The following is a 21,068-nucleotide window of genomic DNA, read 5'->3' on the forward strand; positions in this document are numbered from 1 at the left end:
AAACTTCCCTCAAAAATCTCTCAAATTTCCCCCAAAATTCCCCAAATTTCCCTCAAAAATCTCTCAAATCCCCCCCAAATTTCGCTCACAAATCCCCCAAATCCCCCCAAAATTCCCAATTTTTCTCAAAATTTCTCCTAAAATTTTAAAATTTCCCCCCAAATTTCCCTCAAAACTCTCTCAAATTCCCCCCAAAATTTCGCCCCAAATCCCCCCAAATTTCGCTCGAAATCCCCCAAATTTCCCCCAAATTTGCCCAAAATCCCCAAATTTCCCCCAAAATCCCCAAATTTGCCCAAAATCCCCCAAAATTTCACCCAAAATCCCCCAAAATTTCACCCCAAATCCCCCAAATTTCCCCAAAATCCCCCAAAATTTCACCCAAAATCCCCAAAATCCCCAAAATTTCACCCAAAATCCCCCAATTTCCCCCAAAATCCCCAAATTTTCCCAAAATCCCCCGTTTTTCCCCCAGGACGGAGCCGAGGCGCCCCCGGAGGACCGCCGAGGACCCCGACGAGGACCTGGAGCTGTGACCCCGCCCGGGAGCCCCAAATTTGGGCTGAAAAATCCCAAAACCGGGAAAATCCCCCGGGAAGGAGCCGCCCCTCCCCCCCCCCCGGCCCTGCCGCTGCTTTGGGGCAAAACCCCAAAGGTTTGGGAAAAAAAAAATCTCGGTTTTTGGGAAAAAGTCTCGGTTTTTGGGGAAAAATCCCATTTTTTTGGGCAAAAATCCCAATTTTTGGCGGGAAAAAAAAGCCAATTTTAGGGGTGAAATCCCAATTTTTGGGGGGAAAAAAAGGACAATTTTAGGGGAAAAAATGCCAATTTTAGGGGGTGAAAATCCCAATTGTTTTGGGAAAAAAATGCCAATTTTTGGGGGAAAAATCCAATTTCTTGGGGAAAAAAAATGCTAATTTTAGGAGTGAAAATCCCAATTTTTTTGGTGAAAAAATCCCAATTTTTGGCGGGAAAAAATGCCAGTTTTAGGGGTGAAAATCCCAATCTTAGGGGGGGAAAAAATCTCTTTTTTTTTGGGAAAAAAATCCTAGTTTTAGGAGTGAAAATCCCAATTTTTTTTGGGAAAAAATCCCAATTTTTGGGGAAAAAAAAGACAATTTTAGGGGTGAAAATCCCAATTTTTGGGGGAAAAAATCCCAATTTTTTTGGGAAAAAAATGCCAATTTTAGGGTGTGAAAATCCCAATTTTTTTTGGGAAAAATCCCAATTTTTGGGGGAAAAAAAAGACAATTTTTGGGGAGGAAAAATCCCAATTTTAGGAGGGAAAAAAATCCCAATTTTTTGGGGAAAAAAATCCTAGTTTTAGGAGTGAAAATCCCAATTTTTGGGGGAAAAATCCCAATTTTTTTGGGGAAAAAAAGACAATTTTAGGGGGGAAAATCCCAATTTTTGGGGGGGAAAAATCCCAATTTTTTGGGGGAAAAAAATGCCAATTTGAGGGTGTGAAAATCCCAATTTTTTGGAAAAAAAGCCAAATTTTAGGGGTGAAAATGCCAAATTTTAGTAGTTAAAAAGCCCAATTTTAAAAAGATGGAAAAATCCCAAATTTGGGGCAAAAAAATTATCCCAAATTTAGGGGTGAAAAATGGGAATTTTAGAGGTGAACATTCCTGATGTTTTGGGGAAAAAAATCCAATTTTAGGGCTGAAAAATCTCAAATTTTAGGGGGAAAAAAATTTCAATTTTGGAGGTGAAAATCTCAAGTTTAAGGGATGAAAAATCCCAAATTTTGGGGGAAAAAATTTTCAATTTTAGAGGTGAAAATCCCAAATTTAGGGAAAAAAAAAATTCCCAATTTTAGGGGCCAAAATCCCCAAGATTTTGGGAAAAATTCCTCATTTTAGAGGGGGAAAAAATCCCGAATTTTTTTTTGGAAAATCCCAAATTTTGGGTGGAAAAATTCCTATTTTGGAAATGGGAGGAGCTTCAAGAAGAGACCACACCCCTCATTTAAATATAACTGAAACACAACACCGTTATGAAAAGACCACACCCCCTAATTTGCATAAAGAAATGTCAATCATACACACTGTTCCTTCCCTTCTTTTACATAAATTTGCATAAAGGGAGACATCTGTGCTGCTTGGCAAGCCACGCCTCTTAATTTACATAAAACAATCGGTCATTTGTTAAATTACCATCATTCTGAAAACCACGCCTCTTAATTTACATACAGCTAGCTCAATAATTCATGTACAGATTTCCCAAATCGTGAAGACCACGCCCCTTAATTTGCATAACTGCGCTGTCAATCCCTCCACCTGCGTTCATTCCAATAACGGAAACCACGCCCCTAATTTACATGCGAGCTGTCAATCATTTCAACCTCAACGTTCCTCAACGGCAGAAACCACGCCCCTTCATTTACATAAACGCGCTGTCAATCACTGTCCAATCACCATAGCAACGTGACCGCGCCGCTAATTTGCATAACCCCGCCCATCACCCGCACCCCTTCAGTTCGCTTCTATTCCCGAAGCCACGCCCCTCTGTTGAAACCACGCTCCTCTGTTGGTTTGTATGGCAGTGTAACCCCGCCCCCCGCGCGTAGCCCCGCCCCTCGTGCGTGCCCCGGAAGTGCTGCTGCCGGAAGTGCCCCCGGGCGATGGCGGCGATGGCGGCGGCCCCGGCGGAGCCCCGGTGAGGGCCCGGAGCCCCCGAACCCCCCCGGGCCCGCCCCCGGCAGCGCCTCCCACACCGGGGGGGGCCGCAGGAGGCGGCGGCGGCGGCGGCGGGGCCGCGGCGAAGCTGGCGGAGCTGGGCCGCGCCGCGCCCGGGGCCGGTACCGGGGCCGGTACCGGGATGATGCGGAGCCAGTGCCTGCTCGGCCTCCGCTCCTTCGTGGCCTTCGCCGCGAAACTCTGGAGCTTCGTGCTCTACCTGCTGAGGAGGCAGGTCCGCACCGTGAGTACCGGCAGGGGAACCGGGGACGGAGCGGGGACGGAGCGGAACTAACGGGGACGGCAGCGGGAGCGGAGCGGGGATAACGGGAATGGAACGGGGAACAGAGCGGGGTTAACGGGAATGGAACGGGGGTAACGGGAACGGAGCGGGGTTAACGGGAACGGCAGCGGGGACGGAGCGGGGATAACGGGAATGGAACGGAGTTAACGGGAACGGCAGCGGGGACGGAACGGGGAGCAGAGCGGGGTTAACGGGGCCGGAGCGGGGATAACGGGAATGGAACGGAGGGGGCTTAACGGGGACGGAACGGAGGGGGGTTAAACGGGAACGGCACCGGGACGGAGCGGGGTTAACGGGGACGGAACGGGAACGGGAGCGGGGTTAACGGGAATGGAACGAAGCGGGGTTAACGGGGACGGAGCGGGGATAACGGGAATGGAGCGGGGTTAACGAGAACGGCACCGGGGACGGAGCGGGGTTAACGGGGACGGAGCGGAATTAACGGGAACGGAATAAAGCGGGGATAACGGGAGTGGAGCCGGGACCGGGACCGGGAGCGGAGCGGGGATAACGGAGCGGAACGGAATTAACGGGAGCGGGAGTGGAGGAACGGGAACGGAGCCGGGATAACGGGGACGGCACCGGGAGCGGAGCGGGGGTAACGGGAACGGAACGGAATTCACGGGAACGGCCCCGGGGGGAGAGAACCGGGAATTCCCGGGAGGATTCCGGGACTCTGGAGGGAATTTTTGTGGGTTTTTGGGGGAATTTTTGGGAATTTTGGGGGAATTTTTGGGAATTTTGGGGGAATTTTGGGATTTTTTTGGGAATTTTGGGATTTTTGGGGGAATTTTTGGGAATTTTGGGGGAATTTTTGGATTTTTGGGGAAATTTTTGGGAATTTTTGGGGATTTTTGGGGGAATTTTGGGATTTTGGGGGAGAATTTGGGAATTTTTGGGAGAATTTTTGGGAATTTTTTTGGAATTTTGGGATTTTTGGGGGAATTTTGGGAATTTTGGGGGGAATTTTGGGATTTTAAGGGAAATTTTTGGGAACATTTTGGGGAAATCTGGGATTTTTTTTAATTTTGGGATTTTAGGGGGAAATCGGGGAAATTTTTGGGGGAATTTTGGGATTTTTGGGGAATTTCGGGATTTTGGGGGGAGATTTTGGGATGTTTTGGGGAAATTTGGGGATTTTTGGGGGATTTTGGGATTTTTTGGGGGAATTTTTGGGAATTTTTTTGGAATTTTGGGATTTTTGGGGGAATTTTGGGAATTTTGGGGGGAATTTTGGGATTTTAAGGGAAATTTTTGGGAACATTTTGGGGAAATCTGGGATTTTTTTTAATTTTGGGATTTTAGGGGGAAATCGGGGAAATTTTTGGGGGAATTTTGGGATTTTTGGGGAATTTCGGGATTTTGGGGGGAGATTTTGGGATGTTTTGGGGAAATTTGGGGATTTTTGGGGGATTTTGGGATTTTTTGGGGGAATTTTTGGGAATTTTTTTGAATTTTGGGATTTTTGGGGGAATTTTGGGAATTTTGGGGGGAATTTTGGGATTTTAAGGGAAATTTTTGGGAACATTTTGGGGAAATCTGGGATTTTTTTTAATTTTGGAATTTTAGGGGGAAATCAGGGAAAAATTTGGGGGAATTTTGAGATTTTTGGGGAATTTCGGGATTTTGGGGGGAGATTTTGGGATGTTTTGGGGAAATTTGGGGATTTTTTGGCGAATTTTGGGATTTTTTGGGGAAACTTTTGGGGAATTTTTGGGATTTTTTTTCAGGGGGAATTTTTGGGAATATTTGGGGCCTTTTAGTAATTTTTGGGAGATTTTAAAAGATTTTTTTAGGTGGGGATTTTTTTGGTGTTTGGGTTTTTTGGTGGGGATTTTCAGGGAATTTTGGGGATATTTGGGGGAGTTTCTAAATTTTTGGAGGATTTTTGTGGGAATTTTGGGGGACTTTTGGGATTTTTGGGAATATTTTTTAGGAACTTTTAGGGATTTCTAATTTTTTTTAATTTTGGGGATTTTTTGGGGATTTTTTTTCGGTTGTTTTTTGAATTTTGGAGTTTTTGGGGAATTTTTGGGGGTTTTTTTTTGGGCTGGAGTTTTGAGATTTTGGGGATTTTTTTTTTTTTTTGCAATTTCGAGGAATTTTGGGGATTTTGGGGGAGGATTTTGGGGAGAACTTTGGGATTTTGGGAATGTCAAGGTTGAATCCGGCCCGGGGGGGTCACGGGGGGGGTGGGGGAGGGGCCCGGGGCTATTTTGGGATGGGGGGAGGGGCCGGGAGTGCCCCGGAATGGAAACCCGGAATTCCCGGGAATTTCTGGGAATTTTGGGGGATTTCAGGGAATATTTGGGAATTTTGGGTGAATTTTGGGGAATTTCTGGGAAGTTTGGGGGGAAATTTGGGAATTTTGGGGGAATTTCTGGGAGTTTTTGGGAATTTTGGGGGAATTTTGGGGCAATTTTGTGGAATTTTGAGAGAAATTTGAGGAATTTCTGGGAATTTTGGGGGAATTATGGAGGAAATTTGGGGGATTTTGGGGGAATTCCTGGGAATTTTGAGGGAATTTTGGGGGATTTCAGGGAATTTTGGGGAATTTTGGGGCAATTTCAGGGAATTTTGGGAAACTTTGGGGAATTTCTGGGGATTGTGGGGAAATTTGGGGATCCTGAGGGAATTTTGGGGGATTTTAGGTAAATTTGAAGGAATTTTGGGGGATTTTTGGGGACATTTCAGGGAATTTGGGGAGAATTTTGGGGGCATTTTGGGTGGAATTGGGGAGAATTCAGGGAAATTCGGGGGTTTGGAGGAGTTGAGGGGAATTTTGGGTGGATTTTGAGGGAATTTGGGGGAATTTTGAGGAGGTTTTTGAGGCATTTGGGGGAAATTGAAGTTGATTTTTTAATTTGGGGGAAATTTTGGGATTTTGGGGTGAATTTTGGGGGGTTCTGGCCCCACTTTTGGGTTTTGTTTTTTTCCCCTGGTGAGGCTTAGAAAGCTCCGAAATTTTTTTTTTTTTTTTCTTTTTTTGGGGGGGAATTTTTGGGCTGTCCCTGATGGAATTTGGGGGTTCCCCAATTTCGGGGATTCCCCCCAAAATTTGGGGTTCCCAGGTGATCCAGTACCAGACCGTGCGCTACGACGTCCTGCCCCTGTCCCCCATCTCCAGGAACCGCCTGAGTGAGTCCAGAATTGGGGAGGAAAACCCAAAAAACACCAAAAAACACCAAAAAACCCCAAAAACCCCAAATTCTGGGGGGCAAATCCAAAATCTGGGGTAAAAAACCCCAAAAAACCCAAAAAACACCAAAAAAACCCAAAAAAAACCCCAAAAAAACCAAATTCGGGGGGGCAAATCCAAAATCTGGGGTGAAAAACCCCAAAAAAACCCCCAAATGCAGAGGGCAAATAAAAATTTGGGGAGAAAAACCCCAAAAAACCCCAAAACCACCAAAAAAACCCAAAAAACCCCAAAAAACCCCAAAACCCCCAAATTTGGGGGGGCAAATCCAAGATCTGGGGAGAAAACCCCCAAAAAACACCAAAAATCCCAAATTTGGGGGGGCAAATCAAAATCTGGGGAGAAAAACCCCAAAAAAAACCAAAAAAAAACCCAAATTCAGGGCGAAAATCCAAAATCTGGGGTGAAAAACCCCAAAACCCCAAAAAAACCCCGCCAAATCTCTGATTTTTTCCCCCCAAACCCAAAAATCCCCAGATTTTCCCCCTAAATCCCTGAATTTCCCTCCCAATTTCCAAATTGTGCCCCCAAATTCTGGAATTGTGCCCCCAAAACCTCAAAATTTTGCCCCCAAACTCCAAAATCTTCCCCCTAAACCCCCAAATTTTCCCTCCAAATTCAAAAATTTTGCTCCCAATCTCCCAAATTTCCCCCCTAAAACCCAAATTTTGCCCCCCAATTCCAAAATTTTCCTCCCAAACTCCCACATTTTGCCCCGAATTTCCAAATTTTGCCCCCAAATTCTGGAATTGTGCCCCTAAAACCCCAAAATTTGCCCCAAACTTCAAAATTTTCCCCCTAAAACCCCAAATTTTCCCTCAAATTCCCAAATTTTGCCCCCAAACTCCCAAATTTTCCCCCAAACCCCAATATTTGCCCCCAAACTCTGAAATTTTGCCCCTAAAACTGAAAATTTTACCCCCAAATTCCCAAATTTTCCCTCCAAAATCCCAGATTTTCCCCTTAAAACTCCAAATTTTGCTCCGCAATTCCCAAATTTTGCTCCCAAACTCCCAAATTTTCCCCCTAAAACCCCAAATTTTCCCCCTAAAACCCCAAATTTTCCCCGTAAATCCCAAAATTTTCCCCCCAAATCCCCAAATTTTCCCCCCAAACTCCCAAATTTTCCCCCTAAAACCCCAAATTTTCCCACTAAAACCCCAAATTTTACCCCCACATTCCAAATTTTCCCTAGAAACCCCAAATTTTCCCCTAAATCCCCGAATTTTCCCCCAAATTTGTTTTTTCCTCCCCAGACCAGGTGAAGAGGAAGATCCTGGTGCTGGACCTGGACGAGACCCTGATCCACTCCCACCACGACGGCGTCCTGAGGCCCACGGTGCGGCCCGGGACCCCCCCCGACTTCATCCTCAAGGTCTGCGGAACCTTCCGGAATCCTGAGAGAAAATTGGGGCCATTTTGGGAAATTTGGGGGGATTTGGAAAGGATTTGGGGCAGTTTTGGGGGGATTTTGGGCTGTTTTGGGGGAGTTTTTTGAGGGTTTTTTGGGGGTTTTTGGGGCTGTCCTGAGGCCCACGGTGCGGCCCGGGACCCCCCCCCGACTTCATCCTCAAGGTCTGCGGAACATTCCGGAATCCTGGGGGGAATTTGGGGCGTTTTGGGGGATTTGGGAGGGATTTGGGGAGTTTTTGGGGTTTTTTGGGGGTTTTTGGGGCTGTCCTGAGGCCCACGGTGCGGCCCGGGACCCCCCCCGACTTCATCCTCAAGGTCTGTGGAACATTCCGGAATCTTGGGAGAAAATTGGGGCAATTTTGGGAAAATTGGAAAGGATTTGGGGCAGTTTTTGGGGAGTTTTTGGGGTTTTTTCGGGGGTTTTGGGGCTGTCCTGAGGCCCACGGTGCGGCCCGGGACCCCCCCCGACTTCATCCTCAAGGTCTGCGGAACCTTCCGGAATCCTGGGAGAAAATTGGGGCGTTTTGGGGAAAATTGGGGCAATTTGGAAGGGATTTAGGGCAGTTTTGGGGGAGTTTTTTGGGGTGTTTTGGGGGTTTTGGGGCTGTCCTGAGGCCCACGGTGCGGCCCGGGACCCCCCCGACTTCATCCTCAAGGTCTGCGGAACCTTCCGGAATCCTGGGGGGAATTTGGGGCCATTTTGGGGAAATTTGGGGCAGTTTGGGGGGGATTTGGGGCTGTTTTGAGGCACTTTGGGGAGGATTTTGGGAGGATTTTGGGGAGAATTTGGGAATTTTGGGAGGATTTTGGGGGGAATTTGGGGATTTTGTGGAATTTTGGGGAGATTTGGGGCAGGTTTTGGGGAGTTTTTGAGGTTTTTTGGAGGTTTTGGGGCTGTCCTGAGGCCCACGGTGCGGCCCGGGACCCCCCCCGACTTCATCCTCAAGGTCTGCGGAACATTCCGGAATCCTGGGGGGAATTTGGGGCCATTTTGGGACAATTTGGGGGGATTTGGAAGGGATTTGGGGCAGTTTTGGGGGGATTTGGGGGGGAATTTGGGAGGATTTTGGGGATAATTTAGGGATTTTGGGACCATTTTGGGGATAATTTGGGAATTTTGGGAAGATTTTAGGGAATTTTGGGGGGATTTTGGGGGGGTTTGGAAGGGATTTGGGGCAGTTTTGGGGGGATTTGGGGCAGTTTTGAGGCACTTTGGGGGGAATTTTGGGAGGATTTTGGGGATAATTGGGGAATTTTGGGAAGATTTTGTGGAATTTTGGGGAGATTTGGGGCAGTTTTTGGGGTTTTTTGAGGTTTTTGGGAGGTTTTGGGAGCATCCTGAGACCCACGGTACGGCCCGGGACCCTCTCCGACTTCATCCTCAAGGTCTGGGGATTTTTGGGCAAATTCCAAAATTTTGGGGGGATTTTGGGGGATTTGGGGCAGATTTGGGGGAGTTTTTAGGGATTTTGGGGCCGTTTTCAGGGGATTTGGGGCAGTTTGGGGAGGATTTAAGGCCATTCATGAGAGATTTTTGGGAATTTGGGGAAGATTCTTGGGGAATTTTGGGAAGATTTTGGGGAATTTTGGGAAGATTTTGGGGCACTGGGGATTTTGAGGGGTTTGGAAAGAATTTGGGGCAGTTTTGGGGGCATTTTGGGGCCAGTTTTGGGGTCCCAGGGCCGATTTTGGGGTTTCTGGGCTGATTTTGGAATTCCTGGGGCTGATTTTGGGGTCCCAGGATGGATTTTTGGGGTCTTGGGAGGAGTTTTGGAGTTCCTGTGGCAAATTTTGGGGTTCCTGGGACCAATTTTGGGGTTTCTGGGCTGGTTTTTGGGGGTCTTTGTTCTGATTTTGGGGTCTTTGTTGTGATTTTGGGTTTCCAGGGCCAATTTTGGGGTCCCAGTGCTGATTTTGGGGTCCCAGGGCTGATTTTTGGGGGTGTTTGCTCTGATTTTGGGTTTCCAGGGCCGATTTTGGGATCCCAGGGCCAATTTTTGGGGTCTCTGCTCTGATTTTGGGGTTCAAGGGTCGATTTTTGGGGTCCCTGCTCTGATTTTGGGGTTCCAGGGCCAATTTTGGGGTCCCTGCTCTGATTTTGGGGTTCAAGGGTCGATTTTTGGGGTCCCAGGGCCGATTTTGGGGGTCTCTGCTCTGATTTTGGGATCCCAGGGCCGATTTTTGGGATGCCAGGGCTGATTTTGGGGGTCTCTGCTCTGATTTTGGGGTCCCAGGGCCGATTTTGGGGTCCCAGGGTCAATTTTGGGATCCCAGGGCCGATTTTTGGGGGTCCCTGCTCTGATTTTGGGATCCCAGGGCCGATTTTGGGATCCCAGGGCCGATTTTTGGGGGTCTTTGCTCTGATTTTGGGGTTTCAGGGCCAATTTTGGGGTCCCGGGGCCGATTTTTGGGGGTCCCTGCTCTGATTTTGGGGTCCCAGGGCCGATTTTTGGGGTCCCTGCTCTGATTTTGGGATCCCAGGACAGATTTTGGGGTCCCAGGGCCGATTTTTGGGGGTCTCTGCTCTGATTTTGGGATCCCAGGACAGATTTTGGGGTCCCAGGGCCGATTTTTGGGGTCTCTGCTCTGATTTTGGGGTTCCCCAGGTGGTGATCGACAAACACCCCGTGAGGTTCTTCGTGCACAAACGGCCCCACGTGGATTTCTTCCTGGAGGTGGTGAGTGACCCCAAAAAACCCCAAATTCACCCCAAAATCCAACCCCTGAAATCCCTTCCAAACCCTTCCAAAAACCCCCAAAATTCCCCAAAATTCCCCAAAATTCCCGGGTTGGGTGAGCTGGGGGTGTCCATGGCCACAAATCCCATCTGAGACCCCCCAAAAACCCCTGAAATTCCCCAAAATCCCCCCAAAATCCCACCTGAGACATCCCAAAATGCCCCAAATTTCTGAATTTTCCCAAAATTTGAGGAATTTGCCCCAAATCCCCCCAGGTGAGCCGGTGGTACGAGCTGGGGGTGTTCGGTGCCACAGAGATCCACGGCCCCAAACGCCACCTGAGACCCCAAAAACCTCTGAAATCACCCCAAAATTCCTGGATTTTCTCCAAAATTTCTGAATTTTCCCAAAATTTGTGGAATTTGCCCCAAATCTCCCCAGGTGAGCCGGTGGTACAAGCTGGTGGTGTTCACGGCCACGAAGATCCACGGCCCCAAACGCCACCTGAGACCCCCCAAAAGCCCTGAAATCACCCCAAAATTCCTGGATTTTCTCAAAAATTTCCGATTTTTCCCAAAATTTGAGGAATTTGCCCCAAATCCCCCCAGGTGAGCCGGTGGTACGAGCTGGTGGTGTTCACTGCCACGAAGATCCACGGTCCCAAACCCCACCTGAGACCCCCCAAAACCCCTGAAATCACCCCAAAATTCCTGGATTTTCTCAAAAATTTCCGATTTTTCCCAAAATTTGAGGAATTTGCCCCAAATCCCCCCAGGTGAGCCAGTGGTACGAGCTGGTGGTGTTCACGGCCAGCATGGAGATCTACGGCTGCGCCGTGGCCGACAAGCTGGACAACAACCGCAGCATCCTCAACCGCCGCTACTACCGACAGGTGAGGGACAGGTAACACCTGGGGACAGGTAACACCTGGGGACAGGTAACACCTGGGGACAGGTAACCCTGGGACAGGTGTGGGAGGGGTCACAGGCTGGACAACAACCGCAGCATCCTCAACCGCCGCTACTACCGACAGGTGAGGGACACCTGGGCAGGTGAGACACACCTGGGGACAGGTGAGGGACAGGTAACACTGGGACAGGTAACACTGGACAGGTGTGGGAGGGGTCACAGGCTGGACAACAACCGCAGCATCCTCAACCGCCGCTACTGCCGACAGGTGAGGGACAGGTAACACCTGGGACAGGTAATACCTGGGGACAGGTAACATCTGGGGACAGGTGAGGGACACCTGGGCAGGTGAGGGACAGGTAACCCTGGGACAGGTACACCTGGGCAGGTGTGGGAGGGGTCACAAGCTGGACAACAACCGCAGCATCCTCAACCGCCGCTACTACCGACAGGTGAGGCACACCTGGGCAGGTGAGACACACCTGGGCAGGGGAGGGACAGGTAACACTGGGACAGGTGAGGAACACCTGGGCAGGTGTGGGAGAGGTCACAAGCTGGACAACAACCGCAGCATCCTCAACCGCCGCTACTACCGACAGGTGAGGGACACCTGGGGACAGGTAACACCTGGGGACAGGTGAGGGACAGGTAACTCTGAGACAGGCACACCTGGGCAGGTGTGGGAGAGGTCACAGGCTGGACAACAACCGCAGCATCCTCAACCGCCGCTACTACCGACAGGTGAGGCACACCTGGGCAGGTGAGGGACACCTGGGGACAGGTGAGGGACACCTGGGCAGGTGAGGGACACCTGGGGACAGGGGAGGCACACCTGGGGACAGGTAACACTGGGACACGTGAGGGACAGGTAACACCTGGGACAGGTAACACCTGGGACAGGTGAGGGACACCTGGGGACAGGTGAGGACAGGTACACCTGGGCAGGTGTGGGAGGGGTCACAGGCTGGACAACAACCGCAGCATCCTCAACCGCCGCTACTACCGACAGGTGAGGCACACCTGGGCAGGTGAGACACACCTGGGCAGGGGAGGGACAGGTAACACTGGGACAGGTGAGGAACACCTGGGCAGGTGAGGGACACCTGGGGACAGGTGAGGGACAGGTACACCTGGGGACAGGTAACACCTGGGACAGGCACACCTGGGACAGGTGTGGGAGGGGTCACAGGCTGGACAACAACCGCAGCATCCTCAACCGCCGCTACTACTGACAGGTGAGGGACACCTGGAACAGGTAACACCTGGGGCCAGGTGAGACACACGTGGGGACAGGTAACACCTGGGGACAGGTGACGGACAGGGGAGGGACACCTGGGCAGGTGAGGGACACCTGGGGACAGGTAACCCTGGGACAGGCACACCTGGGCAGGTGTGGGAGGGGTCGCAAGCTGGACAACGACTGCAGCATCCTCAGCCGGCGCTACTGCCGACAGGTGAGGGACAGGTAACACCTGGGACAGGTAACACAGGATAGGTACACCTGGACAGGTAACACCTGGTGACAGGTGAGGGACAGGCACACTAGGGGACAGGGGAGGGACACCTGGGGACAGGTAGCACTGGGACAGGTACACCTGGGCAGGTGTGGGAGGGGTCACAAGCTGGACAACAACCGCAGCATCCTCAACCGGCGCTACTACCGACAGGTGAGGGACACCTGGGCAGGTGAGGGACACCTGGGCAGGTGAGGGACACCTGGGGACAGGTGAGGGACACCTGGGGACAGGTGAGGGACAGGCACACCTGGGGACAGGTAACCCTGGGACAGGTGTGGGAGGGGTCACAAGCCGGACAACAACCACAGCATCCTCAACCGCCGCTACTACCGACAGGTGAGGCACACCTGGGGACAGGTGAGGGACACCTGGGGACAGGTGAGGGACAGGTAACATCTGGACAGGTAAGCCTGGGACAGGTAACACCTGGACAGGTGTGGGGGGGGTCACAAGCTGGACAACAACCGCAGCATCCTCAACCGCCGCTACTACCGACAGGTGAGGCACACCTGGGGACAGGTGAGACACACCTGGGCAGGGGAGGGACAGGTAACTCTGAGACAGGCACACCTGGGCAGGTGTGGGAGAGGTCACAGGCTGGACAACAACCGCAGCATCCTCAACCGCCGCTACTACCGACAGGTGAGGCACACCTGGGCAGGTGAGGGACACCTGGGGACAGGTGAGGGACACCTGGGCAGGTGAGGGACACCTGGGGACAGGGGAGGCACACCTGGGGACAGGTAACACTGGGACACGTGAGGGACAGGTAACACCTGGGACAGGTAACACCTGGGACAGGTGAGGGACACCTGGGGACAGGTGAGGGACAGGTACACCTGGGGACAGGTAACACCTGGGACAGGCACACCTGGGACAGGTGTGGGAGGGGTCACAGGCTGGACAACAACCGCAGCATCCTCAACCGCCGCTACTACTGACAGGTGAGGGACACCTGGAACAGGTAACACCTGGGGCCAGGTGAGACACACGTGGGGACAGATAACACCTGGGGACAGGTGACGGACAGGGGAGGGACACCTGGGCAGGTGAGGGACACCTGGGGACAGGTAACCCTGGGACAGGCACACCTGGGCAGGTGTGGGAGGGGTCGCAAGCTGGACAACGACTGCAGCATCCTCAGCCGGCGCTACTGCCGACAGGTGAGGGACAGGTAACACCTGGGACAGGTAACACAGGATAGGTACACCTGGACAGGTAACACCTGGTGACAGGTGAGGGACAGGCACACTAGGGGACAGGGGAGGGACACCTGGGGACAGGTAGCACTGGGACAGGTACACCTGGGCAGGTGTGGGAGGGGTCACAAGCTGGACAACAACCGCAGCATCCTCAACCGGCGCTACTACCGACAGGTGAGGGACACCTGGGCAGGTGAGGGACACCTGGGCAGGTGAGGGACACCTGGGGACAGGTGAGGGACACCTGGGGACAGGTGAGGGACAGGCACACCTGGGGACAGGTAACCCTGGGACAGGTGTGGGAGGGGTCACAAGCTGGACAACAACTGCAGCATCCTCAACCGCCGCTACTACCAACAGGTGAGGCACACCTGGACAGGTAACACAGGATAGGTACACCTGGACAGGTAACCCTGGGGACAGGTGAGGGACAGGGGACGGACACCTGGGGACAGGTGAGGGACACCTGGGGACAGGTAACACCTGGGCAGGTAACCCTGGGGTCAGCCTCAACCGGCGCTACTACCAACAGGTGAGGGACAGGTACACCTGGACAGGTAACACCTGGGGACAGGTAAGGGACAGGGGAGGGATACCTGGGGACAGGTGAGAGACACCTGGACAGGTGAGCAGGGTGGGGACAGGTGAGGGGCTGGGTTCGTCCTCAGCCGTGTGTCCAGGTGTGGTGGGCGTGTCCAGGAGTGTCTCCAGATGGGACAGGTATGGCCGTGGGTGTGTCCAGGTGTGGTAGGTGTGGCCATGGGTGTGTCCCAGGTGTGCTGGGTGTGGCCATGGGTGTGTGCAGGTTAGTTGGGTGTGGCCCAGGGTGTGTCCCAGGTGTGGTGGGCGTGTCCAGTTATGTATTCAGATGAGATGGGTGTGTTCAGGTGAGTTGGGCGTGGCCCTGGGTGTGTCTGATGTGTGGTGGGCGTGTCCAAGCGTACATCCAGGTGGGCTGGGTGTGCCTGTGTGTAATGGGTATGTCCCAGGTGGGGTGGGCGTGTCCCTGGGTGTGTCCCAGATGCAGTGGGCGTGTCCCAGGTGGGGTGGGTGTGTCCCAGGTGTGGTGGGCGTGTCCCTGGGTGTGTCCCAGATGCAGTGGGCGTGTCCCAGGTGGGGTGGGTGTGTCCCAGGTGTGGTGGGCGTGTCCCTGGGTGTGTCCCAGATGCAGTGGGCGTGTCCCAGGTGGGGTGGGTGTGTCCCAGGTGTGGTGGGCGTGTCCCTGGGTGTGTCCCAGATGCAGTGGGCGTGTCCCAGGTGGGGTGGGTGTGTCCATGTGTGTGTCCCAGATGCAGTGGGCGTGTCCCAGGTGGGGTGGGCGTGTCCCTGGGCATGTCTTAAGTGCAGTGGGCGTGTCCCAGGTGTGGTGGGCGTGTCCCTGGGCGTGTCCCATGTGCAATGGGCGTGTCCTTGGGCGTGTCCCGGTTGCGGTGGGCGTGTCCCGGGTGCGGTGGGCGTGTCCCTGACGCGGCCCCGCCCCCAGCACTGCACGCTGGAGCTGGGCAGTTACATCAAGGACCTGTCGGTGGTGCACAGCGACCTGTCCAGCATCGTCATCCTGGACAACTCACCTGGCGCCTACCGCAGCCACCCAGGTACCCAAAAACTCCCCAAATTCCCAAAATATTCCCAAAAAATTCCCAAGAATATCCCCCAAAAAATCCCTGTTCTAAAATTCCTAAAAATCACCCCAAAAATCCTCCCCAAATCCCACCTGGGCTTGTCCAGCATCGTCATCCTGGACAACTCACCTGGCGCCTACCGCAGCCACCCAGGTACCCAAAAACTCCCAAAATATCCCTAAAATATTTCCCCACTGTCCCAAAAATCCCTGTCCAAAAATTCCCAGAAATTCCCCCAAAATCCTCCTCAAATCCCACCTGGGTGTGTCCAGCGTCGTCATCCTGGACAACTCACCTGGCACCTGGCAGAGCCTCCCAGGTACCCCAAAATTCCCCAAAAATATTCCCCACAATATTCCTGGGATATCCCAAAAATCCTGTGCTCAAATCGCCCCAAAATCCCTAAAAATTCCCCCAAAAATCCTCCCCAAATCCCCCCCTGGGTGTGTCCAGTGTCGGCATCCTGGACAGCTCACCTGGCGCCTGTCAGAGCCTCCCAGGTACCCCAAAAACTCCCAAAATATCCCCAAAATATTCCTGGAATATCCCGAAAAATCCCTGTCCAAAAATTCCCAGAAATTCCCCCAAAAATCCTCCCCAAATCCCACCTGGGCTTGTCCAGCATCGTCATCCTGGACAACTCACCTGACACCTGTCAGAGCCCCCCAGGTACCCCAAAATTCCCAAAATTTTCCCAAAAATATTCCCCAAAGTGTCTCCAAAAACCCTCATCCTGGAATTGCCCCAAAATCCCTAAAAATTCCCCCAAAAATCCACCCCAAATCCTCCCCCAGGACCCCCAAAACCTCCCCCAAAGTCCCCTTGGGACCCCCCAAATTCCCCCCAGGGCCCCCAAAATCCCCCCAGGACCCCCCAAATTCACCCAGAGACCCCCAAAATCCCACCCCAAATTCTTCTGGGACCTCCCTACATCTCATCCAGGACCCCCAAAATCCCCCCAGGACCCCCAAAAATCTCCTGGGGACCCCCCAAAATCCCCCCAGGACCACCAAGACCCCCAAAACCTCCCCCAGGGTCCCTCTAAATCCCACCCAGAATCTCCAAAGTCCCCTCAGGACCCCCAAAACCTGCCCCAAAAAAACCCAAATCCCACCCAAAATCCTCCCAGGACTTTCCAGATTCTCTGGGGACCCCCAAAAATCCCCTGGGGACCCCCAAAATCCCCCCCAAATCCCCCCAGACGACGCCATCCCCATCAAGTCGTGGTTCAGTGACCCCCAAAACCTCTCCCAAAACCCCCCCAAATCCCACCCAAAATCCTTCCAGGACCCCCAAAATCCCCCCAGGATTCCCCAAATCCCCTCCAGAATCCCCCAGATCCCCTCTAGGACCCCCCCAAATCCCCTGGGGACCCCCAAAACCGCCCCCAAATCCCTGCAGACGCCATCAGGTCGTGTTTCAGTGACCCTGGGGACCCCTAAAAACCCCCAAATCCCACCCAAAATTCCTCCAGGACCCCCAAAATCCCCCTGGGGATCCCCAAAATCCCCTGGGGACCCCCCAAAAATCCCCTGGGGACCCCTCAAAAATCCCAAATCCCCCCAGACAACGCCATCCCCATCAAGTCGTGGTTCAGTGACCCCCAAAACCTCTCCCAAAACCCCCCAAATCCCACCCAAAATCCTCTCAGGACCCCCAAAATCCCCCTGGGGATCCCCAAAATCCCCCTGGGGATCCCCCAAATCCCCCTGGCGACCCCCAAAATCCCCTGGGGACCCCCAAATCCCCCCCAAATCCCCCCAGACAACGCCATCTCCATCAAGTCGTGGTTCAGTGACCCCGGGGACCCCCCAAACCTCCCCCAGGACCCCCCAAATCCCACCCAAAATCCTCCCAGGATCCCCCAAATCCCCTCCTGAATCCCCCAGATCCCCTCTAGGACCCCCCCAAATCCCCTGGGGACCCCCAAAACCGCCCCCAAATCCCTGCAGACGCCATCAGGCCGTGTTTCAGTGACCCTGGGGACCCCTAAAAACCCCCAAATCCCACCCAAAATTCCTCCAGGACATCCCAAATTGCCTGGGGACCCCCAAAAATCCCCTGGGGACCCCCCAAAAATCCCAAATCCCCCCAGACGATGCCATCCCCATCAAGTCGTGGTTCAGTGACCCCCAAAACCTCTCCCAAAACCCCCCAAATCCCACCCAAAATCCTCCCAGGACCCCCCAAATCCCCCTCAAATCCCCCCAGACAACGCCATTCCCATCAGGTCGTGTTTCAGTGACCCCGGGGACCCCCAAATCCCACCCAAAAACCTTCCAGGACCCCCAAAATCCCCCTGGGGATCCCCCAAATCCCCCAAATCCCCCCAGACAACGCCATCCCCATCAAGTCGTGGTTCAGTGACCCCGGGGACACGGCCCTGCTCAACCTGCTGCCCATGCTGGACGCGCTCAGGTGGGCACGGGGGGATCTGGGGGGTCCTGGGGGGGATTTGGGGGGATTGGAGGGGGTTTGGGGGGGATTGGAGGGGGTTTGGGGGGGATTTGGGGGTCCTTGGGGAATTTGGGGGTTCCTGGGGGAGATTTGGGGGGCATTGGAGGGGGATTGGGGGGGATTTGGGGGGGATTGGAGGGGGTTTGGGGGGTCCTGGAGGGGATTTGGGGGGTCCTGGGGGGGATTGGGGGGGGATTGGAGGGGATTTGGGGAGATTTGGGGGGTCCTGGGGGGGATTGGGGGGATTTGGGGGGTCCTGGGGGGGATTTGGGGGGTCCTGGGGGAGATTTGGGGGGTCCTGGAAGGGATTTGGGGGGTCTTTGGGGTGGATTTGGGGGGTCCTGGAGGGGATTTGGGGGTCCTGGGGGGGATTTGGGGGGGATTGGAGGGGTTTGGGTGCTGCTGGAGGGGTTTAGGGGGTCTTTGGGGGGGGGTCCTGGAGGGCTTTTGGGGGGTCCTGAAAGAGATTTGGGGACATCTGGGGGAGTCCTGGAAGATCCTTAACTCTTTATAGGGGTCCTAAAGTTTCTTTTTGGGGTTCCCAAGGAGAATTTGGGGGTCCCGGGGTGATCTGGGGGAGATTTTGGGGGTTCTGGGGGGGATTTTTGGGTGGATTTTGGGGATTTTAGGCTCTTTTTTTGGGGGAGGGGGAGGGGGGAGTTTTACCCCCCACATTTTTTGGGGCTTCCCAGCAGATTTTGGGGATTTTGGGGGTTTTGGACTCTCCTCTCGTTATTTAGGGTGGGGGTCTCACTTTTGGCATCCCCCCCTCCCCAAATTCAGGTTCACGGCCGACGTTCGCTCCGTGCTGAGCCGCAACCTCCACCAGCACCGCCTGTGGTGACCCCGGAGCCCCCCCGGGACCCCCCCCGGGGACCCCCGGACCCCCTTTTGGGGGGGGGTGGGGGTGGGGCACAACCGGGGGTGACCCCTCCCCCCACCGGGGACAGCGCCAGCACCGAGGGGACCCCGGGACCCCCCCCCCGGGACCCCCCCCCGGGTCGGACTCTGCGCCCCCCCCCTCATTTTTTTGGGGGGAGGTGGGGGGGGGATTGAATTTTGGGGAGGGGGGGGATGGGTTTTGGCGCCCCTCCCCCACACCCTCCCCCCCACGTGCCTGAATTGGGGGGTTTTTGCGGGGGGGGGGGGAAGGGGCTTTGGGGGCCGCCCCTCCTCCTCCCGGACAGACGGACACTTGGGAGCCCTCCCCCCCTCTCCCCGTGTTTTTAAAAGCTCTTGGTCCCACTCGCGGCGTCTCTGTGGTTCCTGTGCCGCCCCCAGACTCATTTCGGGGTCTCTTCGCGCCGTGTCCCCCCCCCCATTTTCCTCCCACAATGGTTCCGTCCACCTCAGCGCTGGCTCCGCCCCTTTTTCTTTGACCACGCCCCTCCCCGTTGAGCCGCGCCCCCTGGCGTTGATCACGTGGCTGGATTACGTCACCACGCGCCGCCTGCTCGTTTCGTGCTCCTCCCTCGATACCGGGAGCTCTCCCCGGTTACCGGGAGGCGTTCGCCGGTCACGGAGCGCCGGGGGCAGCGGCGGGGCGCTTGAGGGGAACTGGGAGGGGACTGGGATGAACTGGGAGGGACTGGGATGAACTGGGAGTCGTTTGCGGTGAAGTGGGGAGAAACTGGGAGCTCTTTCCCCCACTGCGCATGCGCGCTTTCGAAACACCCGCCCATCAGAGCCCTGCCGTTTAAAGCATTGACCAATCAAAACTCAGCTCTCACATCCCGCCCTTTTTCTGCTCCGCCCATTGGAACATCGCCCAATCAAAATTATGCATCAAAGCCGCTCCTCCAGGAAGCCCCGCCTCGTGCTAGCGTTGTCCAATCATAATGCGTTCTCGTCAAGCCCCGCCCCCTGGCTCCCCACGCATGCCCCGTGAGGCTCCCAAGATGGCGGCGGCGGCGCCGGGAGGCGGCGGCTCCTGCGGGGGAGGAGCGGGGACCGGGGGGGGGCCCGGGAGCGCCGGGAACGGCACCGGGAACGCCGGGAACAACGGCGGCATGGAGGTGGATGGGGCAGGTAACAAGGGGAGGGCACCGGGAGCGGCGGAGGGGTACCGGGAACGGTACTTGGAATAACGGGAATGGCACTGGGATGGGGGAGATCGTGAGGGGAAAAATCTCAGGGGGAGCCTCAAAATCACCGGGAATGGCCTTAAAATTATCGGGAATAACGGGGGCATGGCGGTGGATGGGGCAGGTAACGGGGGGAGAGCACCGGGAGCGGTATCGGGAACGGTACTCGGAACGGCACCGGGATGGGGGAGATCGTGAGGGGAAGAATGTCAGGGGGAGCCTCAAAATCACCGGGAATGGCCTTAAAATTATCGGGAATAACGGGGGCATGGCGGTGGATGGGGCAGGTAACGGGAGGGGGCAGCGGGAACGGTACCGGGAACGGTACCGGGATGGGGGAGATCGTGAGGGGAAAAAATCCAGAGGGAGCCTCAAAATCACCGGGAATGGCCTTAAAATTATCGGGAATAACGGGGACATGGCGGTGGATGGGGCAGGTAACGGGAGGGGGCACCGGGAACGGTATTGGGAACAGTACCGGGAATGGCACCGGTGTGGGGCAAATCGTGAGGGGAAAAAATCCAGAGGGAGCCTCAAAATCACCGGGAATGGCCTTAAAATTATCGGGAATAACGGGGGCAGGGAGGTGGATGGGGCAGGTAACGGGGGGAGAGCACCGGGAACGGTGGAGGGGTCACCGGGAACGGTACCGGGAATGGCACCGGGATGAGGCAAATTATGAGGGAAAAAAACCCAGAGGGAGCCTCAAAATCACCGGGAATGTCCCTAAAATTACCAGGAATAACTGGGCAGGGAGGTGGATGGGGCAGGTAACGGGAGGGGGCACCGGGAACGGTATTGGGAACGGTACTCGGAACGGCACCGGGATGAGGCAAATTATGAGGGAAAAAAACCCAGAGGGAGCCTCAAAATCACCGGGAATGGCCTTAAAATTACCGGGAATAACGGGGGCAGGGAGGTGGATGGGGCAGGTAACGGGGGGAGAGCACTGGGAACGGTACCGGGAACAGCACCGGGATGGGGGAGATCGTGAGGGGAAAA

The 21,068-nt window shown here is 54.3% G+C and overlaps 1 protein-coding gene across 2 annotated transcripts; it reads left to right on the forward strand.

The window, feature by feature from the left end:
• Positions 1–2,676: 2,676 nt before the first annotated feature.
• CTDNEP1 (CTD nuclear envelope phosphatase 1) lies at positions 2,677–19,228 on the forward strand. 2 transcript variants are annotated; one of them, XM_084224448.1, is made up of 9 exons: positions 2,677–2,925; positions 6,057–6,123; positions 7,441–7,559; positions 10,204–10,275; positions 11,051–11,167; positions 15,387–15,498; positions 15,632–15,678; positions 17,859–17,943; positions 18,766–19,228. In XM_084224448.1, the coding sequence occupies exons 1-9, from the start codon at positions 2,824–2,826 to the stop codon at positions 18,792–18,794; spliced, it is 750 nt and encodes a 249-aa protein (XP_084080574.1). In that variant the 5' UTR covers positions 2,677–2,823; the 3' UTR covers positions 18,795–19,228. The 2 variants fall into 2 exon arrangements, with proteins under 2 accessions (XP_084080574.1, XP_084080575.1); XM_084224449.1 differs by lacking the exon at positions 15,632–15,678 and having other exon boundaries at positions 18,766–19,224.
• The last annotated feature ends 1,840 nt before the right edge of the window (positions 19,229–21,068 follow it).

Source organism: Fringilla coelebs (assembly GCF_963513975.1).
Source record: "Fringilla coelebs genome assembly, chromosome: 38".
Classification (NCBI taxonomy): Eukaryota; Metazoa; Chordata; class Aves; order Passeriformes; family Fringillidae; genus Fringilla; species Fringilla coelebs.